This window comes from Humulus lupulus, chromosome 2 (genome assembly GCF_963169125.1).
Source record: "Humulus lupulus chromosome 2, drHumLupu1.1, whole genome shotgun sequence".
NCBI classification, from domain to species: Eukaryota; Viridiplantae; Streptophyta; class Magnoliopsida; order Rosales; family Cannabaceae; genus Humulus; species Humulus lupulus.
In genome coordinates, this window is record NC_084794.1 from 122924717 (window position 1) to 122952694 (window position 27978).

Below are 27978 nucleotides of genomic sequence, written 5' to 3' on the forward strand. Positions count from 1 at the left end.
TAGACCTAGGAGCCCCATGAAGGCGTATTATCTCTTTTACATAACGATCAGCGTATAGATCCACTGTAAAGTTCGTCCTGGCTGGTAGAAAGTGAGCTGATTTAGTATATTTGTCCACAATAACCCATATCGAATCATACTGGTCCACTGTCCTGGGTAATCCACTACGAAGTCCATAGTAATGTCCTCCCACTTCCATTCAGGAATAGCCCTGTCTTGGGAAATAGCCCTGCTGGTCTCAAGTATTCAGCTTTCACTTGCTGACACATTAGGCACTTAGCCACATGTTCAATCATATATCATTCTTCATCCCAGGCCACCAATATAAAGATTTCAAATCCTAATACATTTTTTGTGGTTCCTGGATGGAGCGAGTACGATGTGGTATAAGATTCATTATGAATCTCTCATCTGATAGCAAAGTCCATCGAAACACAAATCCGCTCAATGTATACCAATAAACCCATCTCTGAAACAATGTAGTCCTTAGCCACAACTGAGGATCATTCATCTACTCTTCCCTAATCCTCTCCAAGAGAATAGACTATAAGGTGTTATTGGCTAACTGGCCCACCACCATTTCTATCCCTGGTCTAGTCATATTCTCTGCCAATCCAAGAAAAATTATGATCTCTGAAGCACTTCTTAGTCTTGGCCAATCCCTAACTGCCTGAATCTTGTCAAATCCACGTTTATCTCGTCTTTATTAACAGTGTGACTGAGAAATGTTACCTGAGGTAACTAGAACTCACATTACTTGAACCTGGCATACCATTTATGCTCCCCACTTTTTGCAATACCAATCAGAGATGTTGCTCATGTTTTGCCTCTGCCTGAGGGTAAACCAAGATGTCGTCGATGAAGACTATCACAAACTTATCCAAGTAACCCTTGAACAATATGTTCATCAGGTCCATAAAAGTTGTTGGGGCATTAGTCAATCCAAATGACATGACTAAGAATCATAATGCTCATATCTAGTACAAAAGGTTGTCTTCAATATATCTTCCTCCTTGATCCTCAGCTGGTGATAACCAGATTGAACATCAATGTAATGACCCAAATTTCCTAATAAGGCTTAGGGCCTTGATTAGGAGGCTGGGAGGGCCATAATTGATTTATTATGCCATTAAATGATTATATGCATGTTTCCGTGAATTATATTATTATATGATGATAAATGCATGCATATGGGTCCACTTTTCATTATAAGGGCATTTCGGTAATTTGACCCATTGAGGGCACATTTTTATATTTTCATGCATGTTGGTGAATTATGAGTAAGACTCCATCATAATGTGGATTTGTTCGAGCCATTCGGCAAGAGACAATCTTTGAATGCAAGTTATCGGTTTGGTAATAACGGGGTTAATCTCAGGGCTCGGAGTGAGTCTCAGGGTAGTTTGAGGATTAGTACATTACCGGGAATTAAAGGGTAATGGGATATGATTTATTATCATTTGAGAATATTGGGAATAACTGGAATTGGATGGCGTTAATTATGATTAGCGGGATTAGAGGAGAAAGGTCGGTTTTACCCTTGGTAGCCTTACCAAGACTTTAAATGACCTAGGGGCATTTTAGTCTTTTCACCTAAGGATAGATATAAACCATTGAAGGCTGTAGAAACTTGCAAAAACAGAGCATAGTTTCCTTCTTCTCCCGATCATCTTCTTCTCTTCTTTTCTCTTTGAATTTTGAAGCTCCATTTGAGGAACCAAGCTAGGGAGTTGAACCTTGATGGTCTAGGGTTATGTTATACCATTAAAGAGGGTGTGATTATGAGCTTGAGGTAAGTTTCTAGCCATTGAAACTCTGGTTTTCTACTGTGTTTAATTTGGTTTTCAGTTGGGATTTTGAGTTGGATAGTTGAGAATTGATGGGAGTTTTTGGCAAAGGTTTATTAGGTTTTGATGACTAAGACTTGTAGAGTGGATATTTTGGTTCATTTGGGAGTTTGAATGAAGTTTGGGATCAGTTTGTGAAGCTTGGAATTGGAAAACTCGAAGGAGGAAGAACCAGGGCTGTTTCAACCTGGTCCTAGCGCTATAATACCCAAGGGAAGGCGCTACAGCACTATCCAAGGCCAGACAGCTCTGGTTGTAGCACTGGGGCGCTAGGGGGGCAGCGCTGTAGCGCTACCCTGTTCTTCCTAATTCATATTTTGGGCACTTTCAAGGGATTTTGGCTCGGGGTTTCAATTCCTAAGGCTCAAGATCAAATCTACTAACCGTTTTAGTATGATTCGAGGTTCCAGGAGTGAGGTTTAGGTCAAGAACCTTTTATTGTTGATTTCATTAATTGGAAGTTATATTTGGTTATGACTAGGTGACCGCTAAGGGGTCAAAGGATTGATTGTTCTCAAGGGTCGTTCATTTGTTATTTCTCGCTCAAACCAGAGGTAAGAAAACTGCACCCAGTATGTGATGCATGTGAAGCATGAGAAACATGTGATTAGGGCATGACATGAATATTGAATATGAGATTGATCAGAGCTTGAGTCTCTGTAATTGTGCATGATCATAATTATGCTAGTGATTGTTAAGTAAGCATGTTGAATGCCCTACATTTGGATATTTGACATATGATATATGCCTGGATGCATTGCTTACTTGTGAGTGGCACTGACTCGTTAGTCAAAATCGGCAATGATGTCGGTATTAACTGTGAAGTTGTGACTCATTAGTCAAGTTCGGAAATAGTACTGAGCACTGGTCGTATGGTATTGACTTATGAGTGAAGAACGATGTTATCGTGTTTAACACAAGCCGAAAAGATTCGATCTAATCGACATAAGCATTGAATGAATCATCATGAGCATTAATGCTTGACCGACCTCAAGTTCGATGAAAACTAAAAGCGATTGTCTAGTCTAAAGGCTAGTTACTTAGAGCCAGAGCCAAAAACCTAGGTGACTGCATCGTCACATGGCTAAGGGTGTGGAGCCCAAGTTAGTGACTCACTCATCAGTCACTCATATGGTTGAAGTTAGTGACTCACTCATCTATCACTCATCTGATTCAAGTTTGTGACTCCATAGTCACTCATCTGGTTTAAGTTAGTGACTTACTCATCAGTCACTCATCTAATTAGGGCTACAAGCCCCAGCATGATTATCAGAATCTCAAAGTGTTATTCACTCATCTGATTAGGATTGACTTAATAGTCATCCATACAAGAGGGCAAGATCCACCATCATTATTTGGACTTATTTGCATGCATGAATAGGGCTATTATTGCTAGGCATGCCTATTATGATTTAGTAACATGTTAATACTATTCATGAGCATATTGAGTTTTCTTGCTGAGCTTCGGCTCACAGGTGCTATGTGGTGCAGGTAAATGCAAAAGAAAGTTGGACCATCCTTGAGTTGGAGAGCTTAGGCGACGATGTGTACATATGCGGCTGCTCAACCACCACGGTCGAGGGTTTAAAGAGGAACTAGGGTTAAACCCTATTTTTCCGCTTAGGTCGTCTAGTTGTAAATATTTTATTGTAATTAACCATTAAATTATATTTTTGGGATCCCAATGTATACAGTAAACATTTTAGTGAAATGTTGTATCTTAACCAAAAAATTTAACCCTAAACCGCTAATCATACTTAGTTACACGATTATGGCCAAATGACTCAATTAGCGAGTTTGGCACTGTTTAAAATGCACACTGGAACGGTCCCTGGGTAGTAAGGCATTACAATCAATCTCTGAGAACATTGTATTTCCCTGTAGCTAATCAAACAAATCATCGATCATTGGTAGTGGATACCTGTTCTTGATGGTCAGCTTATTCAGCTCTCTATAATCGATACACATCCTCAGAGAACTGTCTTTCTTCTTTACAAATAAAATTGGCGCACCCCATGGTGAGAAACTGGACCTGATGAAACCCAAATCAAGTAGCTCCTCTAATTGTACCTTTAGTTCTTTCAATTCTGCTAGAGCCATCCTGTGTGGTGCTCTAGACACTGGTTCTGTCCCTGGTGCCATTTCAATAAAATATTCTATCTCCCTATGTGACGGGAACCCTGGTAACTCTTCTGGGTATACATCCAGAAACTCACAAACTAATCTGGTCTCTTCGGGTCCAATTGGCACAACCCTAGTGGTGTCCACCATACTAGCTAGGAATCCTATGCAATCACCTCACAATAGGTCTCTAGCCCTTAATGCTAATATTGTAAGAATACGGGGTCCATGCACAGATCTCACAAATACAAACGAGTCATCACCCTCAGGTTCAAAGGTTACCATCTTTTTATTACATTCTATGGTTGCCTCATACTTGGCTAGCCAATCCATAACCAGAATCATATCAAGGTCATCCATGACCAGCTCAATCAAATCCACTAATAATTCCCTACTATCCACCTCTACCGATAATGATCTGACCCATCTCCTAAAGACTACAAGATCCCTGATAGGCAATAATATCCTAAATCTCGCAACATAATACTCACATGGTCTACACAACCTATCAGTCACTCTACTAGATACAAAGGAATGTGTAGCCCCATAATCAATCAATACAGTATAATATATACCAGCATTAGAAAGTTGGCTTGTCACTACTGAGGGACTAGCATCTGCATCAGACTGTGTCAATGCTAACAACGAGCTAGAGCTAAGTTGTATGCCTTCTTTGGTTCTTCCTAATTCACCCTCGGGCATTCTTTCTTAAGGTGCTCGACTTTACTACATAAAAAGCATGCCTTCGCTCGGCATTCACTCAGATGGCTTCTCCTGCATCTAGCACATTCTGGATAAGTCATCCAGCTTTCATTGCCGCCCTGGCGGCTAATCTGTATACCTAGTGGCCTCATTTCTGTCTTGTAATTGTAACAGTGTCTGGGGTCTTTCTCTTCTGGTCACTAGGGCCTCCGCCCTTACCAAATCTTGTAAAGGGAGGTCCCGCCCTCCTTGTGTCCCTTTTGGTCGCATTCTCACGCCAAATCTTGTTCTCTGTGCCCTCAGTTGCTGCTACGAAACTAGTACCACAATTGGCATGACATTCCCTACTGGAACCTGCTGCTATCTCAACAAGTAGATCTCATCCTCTTGTCTCTGTAGTCTGGCTTACATTTCAGCAAGCATCTATTGCCAGTTCTCAGGGGCTGGTGGAGGGTTCTGAACCTGGTTCTCATCTCTAGCCTGTATTTCTCAGCCGACAAGTCTATCTGAACACCTTGGAGCATACTTACAAGTCTGTCTCAATCAATGACTCGGCTTATCAGGCAATGATATCGGAACCCAACACCACCCCGCGATCCCAAAACCGAACAGATAAGCACACACATGCAATAACAGTGCTAATAAGCAGTTCAATAGCTTTCACATATACCAACCATGCTATTAAGCATATCATTTCATATTCATGCTCACTCATAGTGCTACTAAGCATGTTCTTAGAATTAACAAGCAAATAACGATGCTATAAGCATCACCTTAGCTATCAGAAGTAGCAACATAGCAGTTATAAGCAAATAACAGTGCTAATAAGAATTTCTTTAACATTCATAATAGCAGTAGTGCTAATAAGCACGTCTTTTTTCATCCACATAGTTTTCAAGGGCCAAGACCTATCATTATAACTCATGCTTCCTATTCAAGCATGCAGATAAGACATATATACTTTAATTAAGCAACTAAGCACATAGCCACATTAATAGTTACCACACCCTAAGTTGAGCTTGTCTTTAGCGATGAGTGTACATGTCTGGCCAGTCTTTAGGAACCCTTAAACCTAGACAGCTCTAATACCAAGTTATAATGCCCTCCTAATCCCGGACTGTTACACTGTGTAATTAAAAAGTGCTTAACTTGCTAAATGAGTCATTTGGACTTAAAACTTGTAATTGAAACTAACACAAGGGTTAGGTACTAAAATTTTCGGCCAAACATTAATCATTTTACAAAAAAGTGTTTAAGTCTGATTCATGGGATCCCAAAAGAGTTAAAAACTATTACAGATCCAAGATAAGTACAAAGGCCAACCTAAGTGGCGAAATTAGGGTCCAACCCTAGTTCCAACAGATATTCTCAGTCGTGGCGGTCGAGCAAGCCGCATATCTACACGCCGCCCCTGAAGCTCTCCAACTCATGGTTGGTCCAGCTTTTCTTTTCCTTTACCTGCACCATATAGAATCGTTAGTCGAGGCTCATCAAGAAAACATAATCATGCTCATAAGCAATTAATTAACAAATTACTGAATCCCAGCAGTAATAACCATACTTGTGAATGTATTTAATATACTCAACCGGTCATGGAGCCACACTGGTGTTGCACATAACACTATTCCTTTTGGAAACAACTACAAAGCCAATCAAGCGAGCACCGTGCTCCATGTTCCAAGAGGCTATAGAGTTGTGCTGGCGTATACCACGCTTCTATATTGGCCCCACCATTTTGGCCTGCGTTCCTCACGCTAATTCCGTCCATGGCTTATAAGCCGATCTTCTATGTTGGCACTTCCATATCGTCCTGCGTTTCGCACGCTAATGTCGTCCATGGCTTATAATTCGAGATTCTATGTTGGCCATGCCATCTCAGTCTGCGTTCTGCATGCTAATGCCTTCCATAGCTTATAAGTCAAGCTTCTATGTTGGCCCTGCCATCTCGGCTTGTGTTCTCCATGCTAATGTCGTCCACGGCTTATAAGTTGATCTTCTATATTGGCCTTGGCATCTTGGCCTGCATTCTGCACGCTAATTCCATCCACGACTTATAAGTCGAGCTTCTATAATCCATATAAATGACTATAGAGTCACACCGGGGCCCCATTTCCCTATTCCTTTCTAACTAGCCTTAGACCTAGCTCAGAGCATCTTGTGCTTTATTTTCCAGGTGGCCATATGGGGCATTCAAGTGTATATCATGCTCCTGGGTTAGTTGAACCACATCGGGTGAGCTTAGGGGTATTTTGGTCATTTAGTACATTACCAGGATTTATCGGGTAATGGAAAATTATTTAGTGGTTATTTGAGGATATTGGAAGTAATGGGAATTATGTGGCATTAATTGAGATTAGCTGGAAGTGTGGCAAATGACGATATTGCCCTTGAGGCATTAAATGAGTAATGATTGAGCAAGGGGCATTTTGGTCCTTTCTTTCCTAGTAGTGACTTAGTCACTGAGTTCCTTCAAAGGTAGGAAACAAGAAAAACACAAACTTAGTTCCCTCTCCCTTCTCTCTCTCTCGTTTTTCTCTTTCTCTCCCTTAGTTGTCGAGTTCTTTGAAATTTTTGGAGTTGAGCTTGGTTTGGTTATTGAAGGAGTTGAAGCTAAGGATTGAATTGGAAACATCTCAAGGGTCGTAATTCTCAGTTGAGGTAAGTTGTAATCCCTGTTCTTTGCTTAAATTTGGTTTGGTTTTAGAGTGTTCTTGAGTTTTGGACCTCAAAGTTATTATTTTGTATTTAGTGGATAGTTTGTTCAATTTGAGGTTGGGTTTTGATGTTTAAAATGTATTGATGGTGTTTTGGGACTCAATTATGGGTTAGATACTGCTTTGGGGTGAATTCTGGGGGAATTGGTTCAAAGAAGGTGTTTGAAAAACTAGGTACGCAGGGTCGCACCGTGGCCTTGTTCTTGGGGCGCCGCGACCCTTAAGAACTCACAGGCCACGATAATTCCCTGAATCGCCATTGCATCGCGGCCCTTGTCCAGAAAAAATGAGGGTTGGGCTCTCTGACTTGAGGAGAGTCACGGCGCTTGTGAGTAGCGCTGCAGCTCAAATTGGAGACTTTGGCCAAATTAGGTTTTAGGTGGCGGGATCTCAAACCTAAGGGCTCGGGAAGGATTCTACCACCCGATTTAGTAAAATTCGAGGTCCCGGAGGCTAGGACTCAGTCTAGAAGTCTTTATTTACTTGATATTGATGGATATTACTTATTATGGTTGTGACTACGGTACCGCTAGGGCTCAGGACGGGATCGTTGTTAATTAACTTGTGCTTGGACCACAGGTAAGAAAACTACACCCAATACGTGATATATGTGATTAGGCCTTGGCTCGGTTGTTCAATATGGATATGATTAGGGCTCGGGCCCTTGTGAATGAGCACGATTATGATTATGCATGTGATTGTTTGATTAAGCATGTTTGAATGCTCTATAACTGGATAATTGTTAAATGATGTATGCTTGTTTGCATTATTTGATTTAGAAAGGCTTGACTTATAAGTCAAGGGCGACAATAGCGCGTTGAGCACCGACCGAAAGGCTTGACTTATAAGTCAAGGGCAGCAATAGCCCTCGAAGCGCAAGCTGATATGGTTAGGCCTAATGAGGAGCGTGATATACGCTTGACCGGCCCTATGGTCATTGGAAAATTAAAGCCCTAGGTACGTTCGACCAATTCTAAGGCTGGTTATACAGAGGATAGAGCAAAGGGCCCCAAGTTGACTCTATATTCCCATATTCTAGGGCAACGAGCCCCGTTGTGACTCTATAGTCATTTATTTAGGGCACCAGCCTCAATGTGACTCTATGGTAATGTATTTAGGGCAACAGCCCCGGGTGACTCTATTGTCCCATATCCTAGGGCAACGGGCCCGTTGTGACTCTATAGTCATTTATTTAGGGCAGCAACCCCGATGTGACTCTATGGTCACGTATTTAGGGCAACGAGCACCAGTGTGACATTGTAGTCACTTATCTTAATAGAATGCATGCATGAGTAAGGTTATTACTGCTAGGCATGTTATTTATGATTTTGTAATATGTGGCTAACTGCTTATGATCATGTGTAAGTTTTCTTACTGAGCCTTGGCTCACAGGTGCTTTGTGGTGCAGGTAAGGGGAAAGGGAAGTTGGACCAGCCATGAGTTGGAGAGCTTTGGTGGCAACATGTACATATGCGGCTGCTCGACCATCACGGTCGGGGTTTCTTAGAAGAACTAGGGCCAAACCCTATTTTGTCACTTAGGTCGTCTTGTTGTAACTTTTGAGTTGTAATTAACCATTTTAAGTGTTATTTATGGATCCCATGTGTTATCCCCAAAAATTGAAGATTGATGACGTGGCAATAGAGGTGACAAGTGGCAGTGCATGGTCCGTAAACGGCACATTAATAGTCAAAAAATATATTGGCTCCTCAGAGTTGTGATAAAGTGATCTGGCTTAGGAGTAACCCAGTAGACCGATGAAGAATTTTGACTGGCTTGAGAAGTGTCATGACCGACCAGGCATGACCTTGTCCGACCAGTCACGTGTTTGTCTGCCCAGGCATGACCTTGTCTGCCCAGGAATGACCTTGTCTGCCCAGGAATGACCTTACCTGCCCAGGCATGACTTTGTCCGACCAGGCATGAACTTGGCCGATCGTTCATGACCATGTCCGACCAGTCAAGTGCATGTTTGCCCAGCTAAGTGCATGTCTGCCTAGCTAAGTGCATGTCTGCCCAGTAAAGGTGTGGCCGACCAGACTGAAGGTGATATGGATCAACTAGATAGAGCTGGACTACGTCAAGATTCCCATAAACGGCTTCAACAAGAATCGGTCTTGGCATACGCGGGAATCTCTCATTTATCCCACAAATTTGGTGTACTGTTACATTTTGAATATTGTTGTAATTTAAATATAATGAGAATAATAAAATATCTTGATTATGGGGATATCATCTGTACAATCCTGAGCCTATAAATACAAGGCTTATGGCATCATAAAGGGGACTTTTGATTCGAATTCTAATTTTCTAGAGAGAGAGAGAGTACTTGTATTTGAGAGAATTCTTGTATTCTTGTAATATGCATTGAAGAAACTCAGTTGGCTCAGGTTCATCTGATCTTGAGTGCAGATCTATAATCACAACTCTAAGTGGATTAGGCTATTACCAACACATTGGGGCTGAACCACTATAAAAATCGTCTGTGTCGTTTATTTTCTCTTGAAGGTTTTATCGTTTTTAACGTTCACACGTCGTTGGCTAAAAACGCGGTCAACACCATGTATGGAATTAAACGATTTAATGAAATGGTTATTCATTTTGACCAAAAATTTTAACTCTAAATCGTTAAGCACATTTAGTTACACATTTATGGCCAAGAAATTCGTTTAGAGAGTCTAGCACTATTTAAAATACACATGTGTAACGGTCTTGGCTATCCAGGGCGTTACAAGAACCATTCTCAAGCCTTTAGGTTTGGGTTCCCACAACCCAAAACTCATCTTCCTCAATTTTCCCTATTTGAGTTGCGACGCGCCCCTAAAAGAATAGCGACGCTCCACTAGGTAGAGAGCCCACAAGTCCCTACACTTGTGTCGCGGCGCAGCCCGCCTAGCGTCGCGGCGCTAAGGCGGTTTGAGGCAAGGGAGTTCATCTGAGTCACGGCACGGCCTTGCAAACTCAAAATCCAACGATTCCAGAAATCGCAACTGACCCCAAATCCATCCCAAAAAATTCTTTCAAAACTTTTAAAACAAAACCAAAAGCTTAAGAAAAACATAATTACCTCTGCTAAAACGATTTCCCTAACTTTTTCCCTAATCTTAACTGGTGCAAAATCCCTTAGCAAGCTTGTTTCCAAGTTCCTTTAGCAAGCTTGTTTCCAAGCTCTAGAATTACAATTCTCTTCAAAAACTTAGAACTTTGAGAGTGAGGGAGTGGATACGTGAGAGAGTAAAGAGAAAGGGAAGGTGACTTCTGTCTTTCAGAGTTTATCAACTCAGCCACTAGCATATACATTCAAATAGTCCAAAAGACCAAAATGCCCCCACTTACTTTCCTCTCAAAGCTCACTAAGGGCAAAATGACTCCCGGCAACTCATCGAATTACCAAAATACTCTTTGGCTCGCCCGAAGCCGGGTATCAATCTACATTGTGACCAAACCGCTACCTTGCTTAAAAGGACTGACTCTTGTCAAATATCTCAAATATACTCACCTAATAATGTGGTATCAATTATATAATCACAATTATACCATCAACATGTCAAAATTACAATTATGCCCATTTAAATAAAAACGGGCATATTTCACACATTTAATACACCTGAGCATGCTTAATTAGTCGTATCATAATATAACTCGTGCAATTCATATAATTACATGAGTATCCAACAAAATCACATATTAACACATAATAATCTAATAATGCCCTTATGTCACCTAATCCAGAAACTAAGTCTTATTTGGAATTTTGGGGAGTTAGAAACATCTTGCAAGTCTTATTTGGAATTTTGGGGAGTTAGAAACATCTTATATATAACCAATCATGATAGGATATGTTCTGGGATTTTAGCCCCCTCTTTGTTGTATTTGTACTACTTGTCTTTTTTGGATTCCTAGATATTTAAATAAGTCTACTCATAGTGTGGCAGCTTTGGCTTTAAACATTGAAATTTCTGGTTTTATTTCCTTATGGGAGGGTTACCCTCCTGTGGTAACCATTTTAGCTTCTGTGTTTTAATACAATTTCCTTTTCGGATCAAAAAAAAAAACTTCAACAAAAGAATTATACTCTTCGTTCCTCCATGCGTCTTCAATTTAAATCCCAACCAGGCAATATTGCCAATGCCTAAAGTTGATAATCCAGTTGAATAAGGGTATGATTTTGTTCAAAAAAAAAATTATTAATCTTTCACGAAGCCTGAAAATTATCTTCTTTTAGCCTAAAGTTAGAAGAAAAACAAGAAAAGTAAATGACCATTCGACCTTAAGTAACAAATAACAATGAAAGGGGAGGAGTATCTTTTGGTTGGTTGTAATCCAATCTGAAATGAGTTCAACTATACAATAAGCAGCCCTGGGTTTTGAGGCTGATGCCCATTCTCACTTGAAATTCCTTGAATAATTCCCATTAAATGCATTAAAGGGGGTAGCTTTAAACTAAAACCAAACCTAACTAAGGGATATGGAACTTATTGGGTTGGGCATGTAGTACTCAACCAGTAGAGTACAAGAATCAGCAATCACATGCGCAATAATAAATGGTTCTTATAAAAAACCCTATCGACACTCAACCCTATACTTACCATGCCTATGCCTTCTATTCAAGATACCAATCAGGATCATCCCCCATTTCCATATTCTTTCATGGTTTTTTCAATATGTTCTTATCCCATAAACATAATTTCTGAAAGAGAAAAAAAACCATAATTACAAATCATATCAAAAGACTTGGTAGTATAAAAATTAGAACTACTATTGTTTGTAAATGGTTAATGTTTATACACAAGAATATAATATTATAAAACTTAGGATCGCATCAAAGTGGAAAACCTGAGACCAGATCCTATAATTGAACGGTAACCATATCTATTGGCTTAAAAATTACAGACAATACCCATATGCACAATCAAGTGGGAGAAACCCAGGATTTCTACTCTACAACAGAGAAATCTGTATACAAAAACAAAAAAACACTCTCCTCCCCCACAAAGTGCTAAGGATTAAGTAGTTTGTGATTAGAAAATGTGTGAAATTTATTCATATATAAAAATGAGTTTTTGAAAATGAGTTTCACTACCTATAATATAGTGGACTAAAATCTAGATTTAGATTTGGATAAGAATATAGACTGATTAACCCCCTAAATTTTCATATTTCTTTTTTGATGGAAAAAGATAGAAGAAAAAAGAAACAGAAGTGAAAAAGGGACAATTTTTTTTTCTTTCTTTCTTTATATCTTATAAATCACAGGCAATATATATCAGAGAGACAAAACGGTGGCATGTAAATCATCACAAAAATCAGGACCGTCCATTGGAGGCGGAAGGTTCAAATCGAATGGCAAGATGGTACGGAATGATGACATGAGCACACAATCGTCTCCGTTGTCGTCGACTACCGACGACGAGGAGTCGCAGTCGCTGTGGCACTCATCGGGTTGGCCCAGAGGCTGAACGGGCCGTTGCCGAGGCATCTTCTGCTGTTGACCGTGGTGGCCCGAGACCCTAGGCCCACTAAACGACTCGACGGTGCTGCTAAGGCTGCTGGAAGTGGGCCGACTCGCCTGAATAACGTCGATCTTAGACGAAACCCTCTCGTCGTGGAAATCAGGGTGGTAGATTGGGCCGGAGTGAGGCGAAGGGAAGTTGGTCTTCGCCTTGGGCCCACGCAAAGAGATAGCTGCGACGTCGTAGGCTCGAGCCGCCTCCTCGGCCGAGTCAAAGGTGCCCAGCCAGACCCGGGCTTTCTTCCAAGGATCTCTGATCTCGGCAGCGAATCGGCCCCAGGGACGCTTCCGGACCCCTCTGAATCTGATTTCTTGGACCGGTAATTTCGATTCCGGACGCTTCTGGATTCGCGGTCTCACTGAGGCTGATAATAGTGGATCTGTGCCTTTGCCTCCTCCTCCTCCTCCTCCTCCTCGCCGCATGGGGTTGGCCGGATTTGGAATCGGATCGGAATCGGAGGAGGTAGAGATAAGATGGAAGTGAGAAAATATTTAGGGGTTTCAATATAAAAACGCTTGCTTTGTTATTGGCTCTTCATGTTAGCTAAGCTTCCTGTCTATAAGAATTGGTGGTTTCTCTCTCTATCTCTACCACTCTGTGATTTGCCGATCTGATTTTGTTTCTCTTTCTTTCATTTTCTTTCTCGAGAAAAAGAAAACCCGGATTCATCGCTTGATTTTCTCCCTTTTTGTATTGGTAATAAATTAAAAAATAGAATAATTAGAATGACCTAATTGCCACTTGCCTCTTTATGTCCATTCGAATTTGAGTGTGTGACATTATTGGAATTTTGGTGAGTAACGTGTCCTATATGTGAGTGTCGCAACCCAATGTGGAATTACAAAATTGGCCAGATAAAAATAGATAAAATAATCAAATGATAGAGACATATTTTATCTATTATATATAGATAAATATATTTTAGGAAAATTATGAAGTACCTTGTATTTTTTATATTTATATATTTTTTTTTTTTGAAAGGGATTGTATTTTTTATATTTTGATATACAAAATATTTTTGAAGGGAATAATATATATATATATATATTTTAATATTTTGTATCTGCACCCAAATAAAAAAACAACCGCTAACAAAATCTCGTTTCCAGTACATTATTTGAAATGTATCATAAATTATTAGAAACTTTCTTAAAGATGATGAGGTACCTATTATAGATACACAGCTATATAAAAAATATTAAATTATATGTGCAAAAAACGTTGGTCGGTTTGGATGTGTTTTTGACAAACTCAAACTTATAATCTGATTGTTATTTTTCAATTCATAACACACTCAATTAAAAAAAAAAAAAAAAAATTCAACTCGATCATTAGTTTGGGCGGGCCACCGAAACTTTTTTTTTTTAAAAAAATTATTTTCACTAATTTTTTGTATTATTTTCTCTATTTTTAGTTTGTATTTGTAACTAAAATAATTTTTAATTCAAAATATAGGATTTTTTATAAAAACATTTAATTTGAATTTAGTTTTATATATGTATAATTAATAATTAAGTAATTATAAAATTAAAAAATTTAAAAAGTAGACAAATCCTTAATTTGGCGGGTCAGGTTACATTAGGTGGATTGCCAAAAATTTCAACCCGCTCAATATTATAAGGGCGCTCAATATTATAAGGGGCATGGTGCAAAATGACCATTGATGTTGTGTGAAAGTAAGTAAATGTCTATGTTTTTAATTTTGTAGTAAAATAGTCTAATCATCTATTCAATATCACATATTACCAAATACACCCTTTAACAAATTATTATTTTATTCTAAATATTTTAATATTATGGTATATGTATATTAGTTTTGTTTAATTAGTTTTTATTTTAAAGTTATTTTGATTTTTTTTTTCGTTTTTTATGGGTTGTTGAATGATATACCATACCACAAAATATATATACTGAGTTGAAAAATAATATACCATCAAAACTTATAAAATTATTACTAAAAAATGTATATACTATGCTAACAAAGTTATATACTACCATTAAAATGTATATATCATGATACAAAATTATATACTACCACTATGTATAATAAAATATAAATTAAATATCACAAAAAAAAATTATATACCTTACCATAAAAAACATATACATTAATTGGAAAATAATATACCAACAACCTATAAAAAACTTTAAAAAATCAATATAACTTTAAAATAAAAACTAATTAAACAAAACTAATATACATATATCACTGTATTAAAGTCATACAATCCTAAATAAATAAATAAATTATAAAAAATGGCAATTTAGATAATCAACAATGTAAAAGGGTCATTTATCTACAATTTAAAAAATGAGGACATTAGTTTCTTGATGGCTTTATTCTTGGCCATTTCCTATAATTTCTCATATAATAATTGAACAGTTTGAAATAAAATTTGAATTTTTCAAGTTATATATTTTGTCAATTTTTTCAAATTATTTTAGATGATTTATTCGGATTGGACGTGTTGCAAATATTTTTGTACGGACTCACCAAAAACACAATGGGTATCAACATGCGCTCATTCTCCGAGAGTAATTAAGAAGCCCCTATATTTTATTTAAAAAAATAATAAAAAAAGTTTTTTAAAAATATATATGTTATGACAATAATTGGTGATATCCATTTACAATAAAGAGAAGAAAGGTATTATCTTACAAAAATTATTTATTATTTTTTTTCTTTTTGTTTTGGCATAGTTTGTTGTCTTCTCTTTGTTTTACTATCTCTGAATGTCTCCAATAAGATTACTAACTCATTGAATTCGGAGATGCACAATGAGCAATATATACATTTTTTTCATATGTGGGAGCTAAATAAGTTATGAGATATTCAGTGAGCAATTTAGATTTGGAAGCTAAATCTCTAATAGAAATAAAGAAAATTACAGAATGGTAAAATAATTGTATAAGTATACAATAGAATGTGTTGAAGCTCAACTTCCACTAATGGTCATCTTTTGTCTAGAGTACTCACAAGAGGAAAACTAGCTTATTTTTTAAAATATAGTAAGGAAAATTTCATGTTATATGCATGATAACTTAGTAAAATTTATTAATATGCTAACATAAGTTACTATCTCAAATATATGACAATTTTAATTTTTTAGACAAAAATATCCCTAACATTCAAACATTCATTTTCTCTCTCAATCCAAACTTTCTCTATCTAGCATCTCTCATTTTCACACTTTCTCACTCTCTCTAACATTCTAATCTTGTAAATCTCGAAAAAATACCAAAATGAAAAAAAAAAATTATTTGAAACCGACATTTGAGTGAAAAAATATGAACTTCCAAAGTTTTCGTCAAAATTCAGTGCAAAGTATCGAAATTGCATCGAAAAAGCATCGTTTTGGACAAAAATTAAGTTTTCATGATTGCATCGCAACAATATCGAAACACTGTCGATTTTGCATCGAAAAGTCATCATTTTGGCCCAAAAAAAAAAGTTTTCATGATTGCATCACAAAAGCATCGAAGCATCATCGATCTTGCATCGAAATACCATCAAAAAATCATCTAAATTGCATCAAAACGATGCATTTTCGATACAATTTCGATGCTCTTGCGATACAATCATGAAACTTAATTTTTGGCAAAAACAATGCTTTTTCGATGCAGAATTCATGATGTTTTGATGCAAAAATCAATGATGTTTCGATGCAAAATCGATGGTGTTTTGATATTGTTGCGATGTAATCATGAAAACTTGATTTTTGGCCAAAATAATGCTTTTTCGATGCAATTTCAATGCAAAAATCGATGATGTTTCGATGCTATTGCGATGCAATCATAAAAACTTGTTTTTTTTGCCAAAATTATGCTTTTCGATGCAAAATCGATGATGTTTCGATGCAAACCGATGGTGCATCGATAATGTTTCGATGCAAAATCGATAGTGTTTCGATGTTGTGTTGGGGTTTTATGCCCTAATTAAAACCCAAATTCTTTGTAATCTCATTTTATTATCAATAAAAGAATAGAAATCATTTTTTGACTTGGTCAATCACTTTGCTCACATGTTTTATTTTCATGATTATTTGTTTAATATAAACTTCTATTAAATCCCGAGCATATAGCTAATCTTATTTATAGTGACGTAATCACAGTGGAATATAAATATGATTATATGTTCAAAATAAGTTAGTCCTAAGATTAGTCAGTGCATAGGATTTACACTGACTTGCCAATCTACGATATGATCTACTTACACATTACAGTGTTATGTTCTTTCCATAACATTAGCAAAATAGATAAGATCGGATGTATTTATTACATCGGACTGAACAAATATTGACAGTTGATAAGATAAGTAAACATACCGTTATTATCTATTCTAGTCATATCATACCGTTGACCATAGGTCAATTCAATCTCAATTCTGAGTGGTTAGTATTCTAACTGATTGTATTATTTGAGTTCTTTGACTTGTTCGTTACCAGCTTACCCTACGGACTAGCCCATACTTACATCTTGGGAACTCGGTAGTATAATTGAGTGGGAGTGTTAATCATAGATATGAACATCTATAGCTTCTGATGAAGAAGTGAAACGATGGTTTCCTTTTAGTTTGGTTCAAGGTGTTAAATGATAGATATCTCATTTTAGTAATTAAATTAGTTTATTGAAATATCATTTACAATGAACTAAGTGTTTTAAGGATAAAATACAATGAGGGGTAAAACGGTATTTTAGTCCTATCTCATTGTAGATCGTCTATAGAGGATTGAGTGACAATTATGGTTGTAACAATGGATAATTAATAGCATATCTATATTTGTATTAGAGCGTTCTATGAATTCAAGAGTGCAATTCCGAGTCTATAGTGGAGTCACGAGGAATTAATAAGTTAGTAAATATATTTGTTAGATTTGTGATAATTTATTGGAGCTTTATTTCATAGGCCCATGGTCCCCATTGTACCTTGGATAAAATCATCTAGATAGTCTCAATTAATTGATTTAATCATCAATTAGAACTATCAAAGTTGACCAGGTTAATTTTGGATAGTTTCACAGAGTTGTGTAATTTTGAGAAGAAAAGAGAAATTATGGCAGATTTATTAATTAAGATAAATTGGTATCTAAATTAATAAATAAGTTTAAATCAAGGTTCAAATTATAAATAATTAATTTGATAAATGATTTAAATAACTATTTAATTAATTAAATCAATAGAAAATAATACAGACCTTGATTTTAAGTCCAATGGGCTTACAATCAAATGAGAAATTTCACGGGCCTATAGCCCATGATAATTTCGACCTAGGGCTTCAAAATTGCTATTATTTTATTGATTTTTTAATTAAATTAAATGGTCTAATTGAGTCTATAAAAGGAGTGCTTAGAGAGAAGTCAAAAAAGAAGTTTGATAAGTCACAAGTCAGATTTTCTGATAGTTTTAGATGCTCTTTAAACACAAGTCATTTTCTAAGCCACTTTGTTATTTTCTCTTCTTCTCTCTATATCTATCTCCTGTGTTGAGAATTGCTCACACTAGTCTAGGTGGTTCTAAGGATACATTGGAAGATTGTGAAGAAAATAGAAGATCGGTTCAGTTTCTTGATAATACTCTGCGACAGAGAGGATACAAGAGTTAGAGAAATTGAAGGAATGACTCTTTAATTCCGCTGCGTATACTGTAAGTATTATATTATTTGTTTCTCTTTGAATTCAATTTTAGAAACATGTTTTAGGCTATCTCGTATTAATTTGTTTAATATTAGATATACATGAAAATAAATAAAGATCATGTATAAGCTAATCCAACATGTTGTTGCAATACAATCATGAAAACTTTATTTTTGGCAAAAATGATGCTTTTGCGATGCAATCATAAAAAGTTTTTTTTTTTTACAAAATGATGTTTTTTCGATGCAAAATCGATGGTGTTTCAATGCTATTGCGATGCAATCATAAAAACTTGATTTTTGGCTAAAACGATGCTTTTTCGATTGTATTTTGATGCAATTTCGATGCAAAATCGATGGTGTTTCGATGTTCTTGCGATGCAAACTTGTTTTTTTGCCAAAACGATGCTTTTTCGATGTAAAATCGATGGTGTTTCGATGCAAAATCGATGGTGCATCGATGATGTTTCGATGCAAAATCGATGGTATTTTGATGCGGTTGCAATGCAATCATGAAAACTTTATTTTTGGTAAAAATGATGCTTTTTCGATGGAATTTCGATGCAAAATCGATGGTGTTTCAATGAAAATCTATGGTGCATCGATGATGTTTCAATGCAAAATGGATGGTGTTTTGATGTTGTTGCGATGCAATCATGAAAACTTGATTTTTGACCAAAATGATGATTTTTCGATGCAATTTCAATGCAAATAAATTGTGTTTCGATGCTCTTGCGATGCAATCATAAAAAACTTATTTTTTTGGCCAAAACGATGCTTTTTCGATGCAAAATCGATGATGTTTCGATGCTATTGCGATGGAATCATGAAAACATAATTTTTGGCCAAAACAATTCTTTTTTTATGGTATTTCGATGCAAAATCGATGGTGTTTCGATGCAAAATTGATGGTGTCTCGATGCTCTTGCGATGCAATCATGAAAACTTGTTTTTTTGGCCAAATCAAAGGTGTTTCGATGCCAAATCGATGGTGTTTCGATGCAAAATCTATGATGTTTCGATGTTGTTGCGATGCAATCATGAAAACTTGATTTTTGTTCAAAACGATGATTTTTCGATGCAATTTCGATGTTCTGCACTGAAATTTGACGAAAACATTAGAGGTTTATATTTTTTCATTAAAATGTCGGTTTCAGATGATTTCTTTTTAATTTTGGTATTTTTTCGAGATCTAATAGATTAGAATGTTAGAGAGAGAGAGAGAGTGAGATAATGAGAGATGTCAGAGAGAGAAAGTTTGGATTGAGAGAAAAAATTGGTGTTTGAATGTTAGGGGTATTTTTGTCTAAAAAATTGAAATTGTCATATATTTGGGATAGTAACTTATGTTGGTATATTAAAAAAATTAACGAAGTTATCATGCATATAACATGAAATTTCCCTATAGTAAAATGGTAAAAAGAGCTTTCAATGAGTGAGCTCAGTTTAAGTTATTTTACACATTTTTTACCTTAATGAATAATATTTACTCTACATGTGGAGAGAACTATTAATTGAGTTAAAATTATTTTATTATTTTTTCTTTTTTTCTCTTTCTATATTAATTATATTATATTTATTTAAATGATGTAAAAAAATATAGAGAATAAATGAAGAAACTCATTATAGTATAATGTAAATATTTGATGTAAAATAGAAAAAATAAAGTTTAAGTGATATATTTGAAGAAGAAAAAAAATAGAATAGAACATTCATTGAGAGTGCTCTAATAGTTAGGATAGTTCCAGAAACTCACTTAGCCTAAAACTTTTATGAACAAGTGGTCATAATTATTGATGAAGGTGTGTGTGTGTTTTATTGAGATCACTAGAACATGACTTGAAGAATGATTTTTTACTTCATTTTTTATTTTGGGGAATATAACTTACTTCGTTTTTGTCATTTGGTTTTTGACACAATTGCATAGATAATTGAGTGGTAAGTTACTCAATTCGATGTTTGCACATTTGTTTCAAATTTTATAATTTGATATATTTATATTTTGATACTATTTTTTGGGGCATCACATTCTTGCATTTGTCTTAGTGTTCTAGGCAAAATCTGGCAAACAATAATATTTCTATATTAAGATGATTTGATTTGAATCTTCCTGTCGTGACTCAAGATCATTACAATATTCAGTTGAGTAAATCAACCATGGGGTGTGTTCTTGGACATTTTAAAATGAAAAAAAGAACACAAAAAAAAATATCTACAAGAAAACTCTCTGATGCTTAAGTTAGTATTTTTGTCTTCTTCTCACAATTTCAACAAAGTAGTAGTATCTTAAAGACGGGAAAGAATCCCCTCATGAATTAACAATCATGCTATTTATAGAGAAAGAGGAGGAAAAAGAATTTACAAATACTCATTTTCATTCGTCCATGTGTTCCATTCAAAATTCTTTTCTTGCCTTCACGCACCAACTTTTCCCGCCTCTCCTTATCCTCCTTTGATTCTTAGAGGCTCTCACCTTTTATCAGAGGCTTCAACTTTCGCTTTCATTCTTCCCCTTCGACTTCTTCGCCTTTTATTTTAGCTAAATGTGTGTTTTGCTTTACACCTGGGAATGATTTCAAACTAAATAGACACAATGTAATTCACATGGCATTATTTTTTATATTTATTTCAATAAATCATGAATCATATTCTCATAATCCTTGTAATGAACTAAAAAGCAAACCTACTTACCACTTGGGCTAAATGCCTTCACAATCGCCTCTCGTTCTTAACCGTAAACTAGGTACAATTTTCTTAAGAACAAAGTCTAACTGCCAAAAACTGCTCTTGATTGCATTTTCTGCACACATCTTTCACATTAATTAAACCATCCTCCATTTGTACCACTTGACATCCCATCAACAACTATTTTTCTTTAATTTAAAATTTTCCTTTTTCTTTGCTTCCTTTTTTAAAAAATAAATTGAATCTTATAAATATTAAAACTTACTAATAAGGACATCATTTTACCGAAATTCTTTCTTTTTGATTTCTCCACTTCAATCTTTTTTTTCTTCTCTCCAAGCCTTAAATTGCTTTCAGAAATTCTAGAAAAATGGCTATGAAACTATCTCTTATGATGAGTGGCACAAAAGCTACGCTAAGAGTCTAGCGAATACTTGCAGAGATTGCCAAATCTCTAGTGATCTTACAGTTCATTTAATGACCAAAGAAGAGGCTAAGGATTGGCGGTATACCACTAAATTCAAAAGAGATGAAATCATCATTGGTTCTACTCATCTGCAAATGATTTTTCCTTTTCCTAGTCTTCTAGTTTATTTCTCATATGTGGCTAATATCCACATCATGCAGATTCCCTTGATCGCGATTTAGTCGATAATTACTGGTGACATCCTTCGTGTTCTTAAAAATGAAAGGTTATAGGTGTCTAACTGTAACGCCCTGGTTACTCCAAAACCGTTATTGTGAGCTTTGAATCGTGCTTAACTCGCTAATCAAGTCATTTGGTTATAAACGTGCATCTAGGTGTTATTAATAGGCTAAGGTGAAAAACTCGATCAAAAGGAAATGATATATTTTATTTAAAACATAAAACTGTACATAGGCCCATAAAAGCTGTTGACGCGGTTCTTCGCCAACAGGTAATTTAAGAAAAGAAGAGAAAGGGATTAGTGCTAATAATGAACCGAAACAGATATGTGATCTTGGAAAATGAAATGGTGACTCAAGACACGGTTTTTTAGTGGTTCAAAGGTTAAAATCATTCTACTCCACTAGTCAATATTATTGCTCTATTCTGGGTATATGATTACAGGATCTTTCTTACAAGAGATAATCCAACCCTTATTTATTCCCAGGGTCTCCATATTTATAGGAGAAGGCACCTGGGAGTTGGTAAGAAGGTCACCCCGTGACCTTCTTACCTATCGTATCAACTCTGTGACATTCATGATTAATTCCTAAACCTGACACATGAGTGTGGTTAAATCAATAGGTAAGGAGATAATGGGCCGCACGGCCCAACCCAGTCGTGGGTGTCTGAATACGCACGTTCCTGCTGCGTGTCCGAGAAGTCAGGGGCATATCAGACATGTGATGTCTGATATATGTACGTTTACCTTGCGTGTGTTGACTTTACAAAGGGGTCGTAGCCTCCATATCCAACTCGTGGTACGGCCTTCAAAGTCTGGACTCAAGTCTTAGTCAATCTTGGTGAACCCTTGGGTTGCCTCGAGCTAAGGAGGTACGACCTTATGACGGAAGCTCCGGTCTTGGGGATGTCCACGAGATAATCATGATTAGGCCGCAGCTCAGCTCGCTAATCAGCCCGTGGGAAAATCAGGGCGTACATCTGCCCCCCAAGCCCCTGCTCGTGGTATACGACGTCGGATAAGGCCATAGTAGGGGCTTTTAGGCTTCCCCATGAACTCTTCACATTCCACATCTTACGCAGGCGCCTGATACGTGGAACATCGTGGTTGGTGATGGTACGTCTTACGAGAGCCGCATTTAATGGCCTAGCCTATGCCCAACTATCGTTTCGTATTTCGAGTGGAGGGCCTTGGATCCCACATCAGGGCCATCCAACGGCCCTCTATACGTGACCCTTCATGTATATAAAAGGGGTGGCCACCCTACGCATGGGTCACCCTTTCATTTGAAATTTCTCAGAACTTCTCTCCTTCTTCTCTCTTCATTTCAGAAGAAAAAGAAACCCTCTTCTTTGCGACTGCCATTCTCAGTTGCTTAAGAAACTCAGACGTAAGGATTTCTTCAAAGCTTTGGAAGCAAACACTCCGACGAAGCTCCCACCTAGGCGACACCTTCATCCACCTCCCAACCAAACACTGTAAGTCTCCTGACCTTGTGTGTTTTGAAAATATTTTTCACTGTAGCTTAGGTAAATATTTACTGTAGCCACATGCAAGGGTTTACTGGTTTTTGTGGGTACGAAGGGTGAAAGCCTTTTAGGTTAGGATATTTTTGCTGTAGGAAAACGTTTGGGAGTATGGTTTACAGGATGCATTTTTAGGGGAAAATTTCTGGGTAGAAGTTTTGGTATTTTAGTTCAAAGATATCCAGGATTTAGGTGCAAAACTGGGTAGCTTAAGGGACACGCCTCACAGGCGGTTTTGCCTTCCTTGCCTATTGAAACTTTCCCCCCAAGGCAAATTTTATCCTGACCCTCCTGACATACGAATTTTGAGTAATCTGGGATCTGTTGGGAGCACAGACGCGTGTTCATAGAACCTCGTGGTCTCACTCTCCACGGGCTGGGCTTACCTCAGCTCGTGCAAATAACACTTTGATTCTTCCTCATGCTTAGGTCGCCTTTTCTAAAATCTTTTCTTTTGTTTGCTAGGCGACCAGATGGCACCAAAGAGGAATGCCCCACAGAAGACCGTCGGCAGCTTGGCCTCCCAGCGAGACAAAGGAAAAGCGGTGATGCCCGACTCCCCAATCCCCCGCTTTGGGCCGGCAGTGGAGAAGGAGCTCGAGGTGGCTCCTGATGCATTTTTTGAGGCGGAGAGGATCGTCTCAAAGATTACTGACCAGACAAAGATCAATAAGATATTCCTCTCCCACAACATTGCGCTGGGGAGGACGTCAGTGATTGTCCGACCTCCCGCGGAAGGCGAGCGGAGCTGTGCGCCGCTCGACGAATCGTTCTCGGCCTGGAGCGGCGAGCATTTTAAGGCGGGGGCCTTCCTCCTGTTGGATCAGTATTTTGATGACTTCCTGAATTACGTGAGGTTGGCCCCATTTTAGCTCCCCCCCAACTCTTATTGGTTGTTGGCGGGGTTGAGATATTTATTTCAGAAGCACGAGTGGGAGGTCCCCACTCCTGCGAACATTTTATACTTTTTCTGCCTCAAGGCCAGCCCGGATCAGTGGGGGCGAGGCGACGGGTTTTACTACTTAACCCGATTTCCCAATACGGCTGCGGTCATCGAGCTGCCCAGCCACCCCAACGATTTTAAGGATCAGTTATTCATGTCGACGGGGTTCAGAAACTGCGAGCTCCACTACTTCAATCGTCCTCGTAAGTGTTTTTTTATCCTTAGCTCGTAAGTTAAGTGTCGTTTTAGCTCCTCCCGTATCCCTTTCTGACTTAGACCAATCATGCAGCCATCTTCGCGAGGACAGAGAAATCTGTGACCCTCGAGGCCCAATACGAGACACTGGCGGGCTTGCCCCCCAGTGAGAAAGATTACCGCGTGCTCGTAACGGACGAGACGATGGTGGCCTGCAAGCTGATTTTCCCAAATCAGACTTTGAACCTAAAAAAGGCCCCGGGGGCTTCCCCCAGCTCGCGACACCAGACCCATCATCGTGGAGGAGGTCGCGGGGGATGAAGATGAGGAGGACGAGGACAACGAAGTTTCGCTCGTGAGGAACAGAAAGCGGGCTTTGGAGGTTGCCCAAAGGACGGGCGAGGAGAGGATCCAATCCGGAGCAGCCGCAGGTCCTTCTGGCCAAGGTAACCCTTACATGTTTAGGAATCTAGATAGGGCCATAGCAGACCCCCGGCTGGCTAGGTTCAATCCTAGGCAGCTCCTCCATCGTCACCGAAGTGATCTGGACCTGAATACAACCCTGCTCCATTGTGTCGACCGGCTTGTGCTGGATTACCAAGATAGCCGGCCTAGGGGTACCGTAGTAGTAGATAATATCCTAGCCTTTAGGTCGATCCTATTCGAGGAGTATGGGACCAACCTTCGAACATGGCCATCACTCCGGAGGGGTGCCGTAGCTCCGAGGCTTAGGCAATATGTAGAGGAATCTAGCCCTGAGTCAGCCTCGGACCCAGAACTTGCGCCAGCTCGGGAAGTAATCAACTTAGATTCATCTTCTAGCTCGGGGGGTAGGATTCCTTTAGTATACATATACTTGACTTTCTCTTTACCCCTTTGTTTTTGTCTCTGTATGGTTGCTAACTCGTACTAACCATGTTTTTTTTTTTACAGAAGAGATGTCTCAGCCCGAGGAGAGCCTGTGAGGTGCAGTCTTCGGGGGGAATGCCGTAGCTGGGGTCGCTGGGCCAAGAATGAAGAGGCTCCGGACATCCGAGAACGCCGCCGGGACCCCCACCAAGTCTCCTGCAAAGGAGAAGGAGCAAGCCCCAGCTGCACAGGTCGCGGGAGCGGTTCTTCCTGCTGCAGGGGGAAGCAACATGCCTCCACCAGCTCCGCGAGCTCCAGCCGCCGCCCGGGACGCAGGAATGGAGGTCAGGACTTCGGCCATCGCACCCTCCGATGTACGCATCCTAGTCAATCCCTAGGACCTGGGGAAGATCCCCGAGGCCTTCCGGGGAACGGTGTATGAGTCGGCGAACTACGCCGTCAGCCACATATACAAGTTCACCGAGAAGGAGCTCCGGGCCATCGAGACAATGAGCCTGGTGGGCGTGCTGGAGTCTTCACTGGGCATGGCCATGATGGTAAGCCAACTAACTCTTTTGTGGTTTTTATCATTACTTTGCCCTGCTTTTTCTTTCCCTTTTTTTTTTTAAGGCAATTGTCTTTCCACCTTCGCAGAGCGCCGTTGCCCTTCACCGGAGCATCGTCAGGACCAAAACTCAGCTCGAGGACATGAGGAGCGAGCACCGGACTACCCTGTAGGCGGCTAAGGATGCCTTGGCGGCCTTGCAGGTCGAGTTGGAAAAAACCCGCTTGAAGGTCCAAGAGCTCGAGACCTCTCTCGCCACCTCGCGGACAGACCTAGATGTCGCGAAGATTGAGGTCCAGGTCGCCCAGGCTGCCCTAGAGGCCGAGCGGACAACTTCGGAAAAGTCCATGGAAGATCTGTTCTACCATTGCTGGGCCTATAATCCAGACGCTGACTTCTCCTTCATGTCAGCGAGCCTCTGGGAGCGCTTGCTGGTGAAGTTCCAAGCTCGCCTTGACAAAGAGGCGCCCTCTGAGATCGGGGAAGGCTCTGGCGCAGCTGAGCAAGGCGAGACGGCGACCTCCAAGGGGCCACCTGGCGGAGCTTAGGGTGTTTCTTCTCTTGTGCCCTTCACTATTTTTTTTTTATATATTTTTTTATGTAACCCTTGCATGAGGTGCTTCCACCTCGAGACAATTTTATTCCATGCTTTCAATTGATCCTCCTTTTTTGCCTTTACGCGTTTTGGTTACAATTTCTTGAAAAACTTAGTTCGCGCTAATCTTTATCCATATCTTGAGCTCTTTAGGAAGAACGACGATCAATAGATTTAAATCAACTTCTAAGTTTTATGACCCGGTTAGGACCAGGAACTTAATTTGAAAACTTAGTTCACGTTAACTTTTATCCATATCTCGAGCTCTTTAGGAAGAACAACGATCAATAGATTTAAATCAACTTCTAAGTTTTATGACCCGGTTAGGACCAGGAACTTAATTTGAAAACTTAGTTCGCGTTAACTTTTATCCATATCTCGAGCTCTTTAGGAAGAACAACGATCAATAGATTTAAATAAACTTCTAAGTTTTATGACCCGGTTATATCCAGGATAGGACTTAGTTAGCGTTAACCCTTATCAACATCTCGCGTTTTTTTAAGAAAAACAACGGTCAATCGATATGAATCAACTTCTAAGTCGTTAAGGAGACCTGGTTATATCCAGGTACCATATGCCCCCCCAAGTAACTGGGAAAGGGTTTTTCGTGGTTACTTTAGATTACACTTGCAAACATGCATAAAAAGATGATTCTCATTAATACATAAAAAATGGCCTTCCAGGCCTTACAAGCGAATCATTGATAATATTTCTTTAAATGGATGGCGTTCCAAGTCTGCGGGACTGCCCCTCCATCAAGCCGAGCAAACTTATAAGTTCCCTCCTTAATGACCTCAATGACTTGATATGGTCCTTCCCAGTTTGGTCCTAAGACTCCATCTTTGGGGTCCTTACTGGCTAAGAAGACTCTTCTTAGGACCAGGTCGCCAACGCTGAAGGCGCGCTTTTTGACTTTTGAGTTGAAATAGCGAGTGATCTTTTGCTGATAATGGGTGAGCTAGAGTTGCGAATCCTCTCGCCATTCATCAACTAGGTCAAGGGAATTGCACAGGAGCTCGTGGTTGCGGTCCTGGTCGTAAGATTGGACCCTATGCTTAATTTCCACGGGGAGGACTGCCTCACTCCCAAAGGTCAGGAAAAAAGGAGTATGACCCGTAGGAGTCCGATGCGAGGTCCGGTATGCCCATAGGACCTGGGGGAGCTGTTCCGGCCAGACCCCCTTCGCTTCATCTAACCTCTTCTTGAGGCTCGCCTTTAGAGTTTTGTTGACAGCTTTGACCTGGCCATTAGCCTGAGGATAGGCCACGGAGGAGAAACTTTTCACAATTTCGTACCTTTCACAAAATTCGGTGAACAGGTCACTGTCGAACTGAGTGCTGTTATCGGAAATGATCTTCTTGGGCAGGAAGAATCGACAGATAATGCTTTTAACCATGAAGAAGTACTTTTTTGGACGTTATCGTTGCCAAGGGTTCTGCCTCAG

The 27978-nt window shown here is 38.9% G+C and overlaps 1 protein-coding gene across 1 annotated transcript; it reads right to left on the minus strand.

The window, feature by feature from the left end:
• Positions 1-12587: 12587 nt before the first annotated feature.
• LOC133818449 (ethylene-responsive transcription factor 3-like) lies at positions 12588-13588 on the minus strand. Its single transcript, XM_062251335.1, has one exon. The coding sequence runs from the start codon at positions 13317-13319 to the stop codon at positions 12651-12653; it is 669 nt and encodes a 222-aa protein (XP_062107319.1). The 5' UTR covers positions 13320-13588; the 3' UTR covers positions 12588-12650.
• Positions 13589-27978: the final 14390 nt, after the last annotated feature.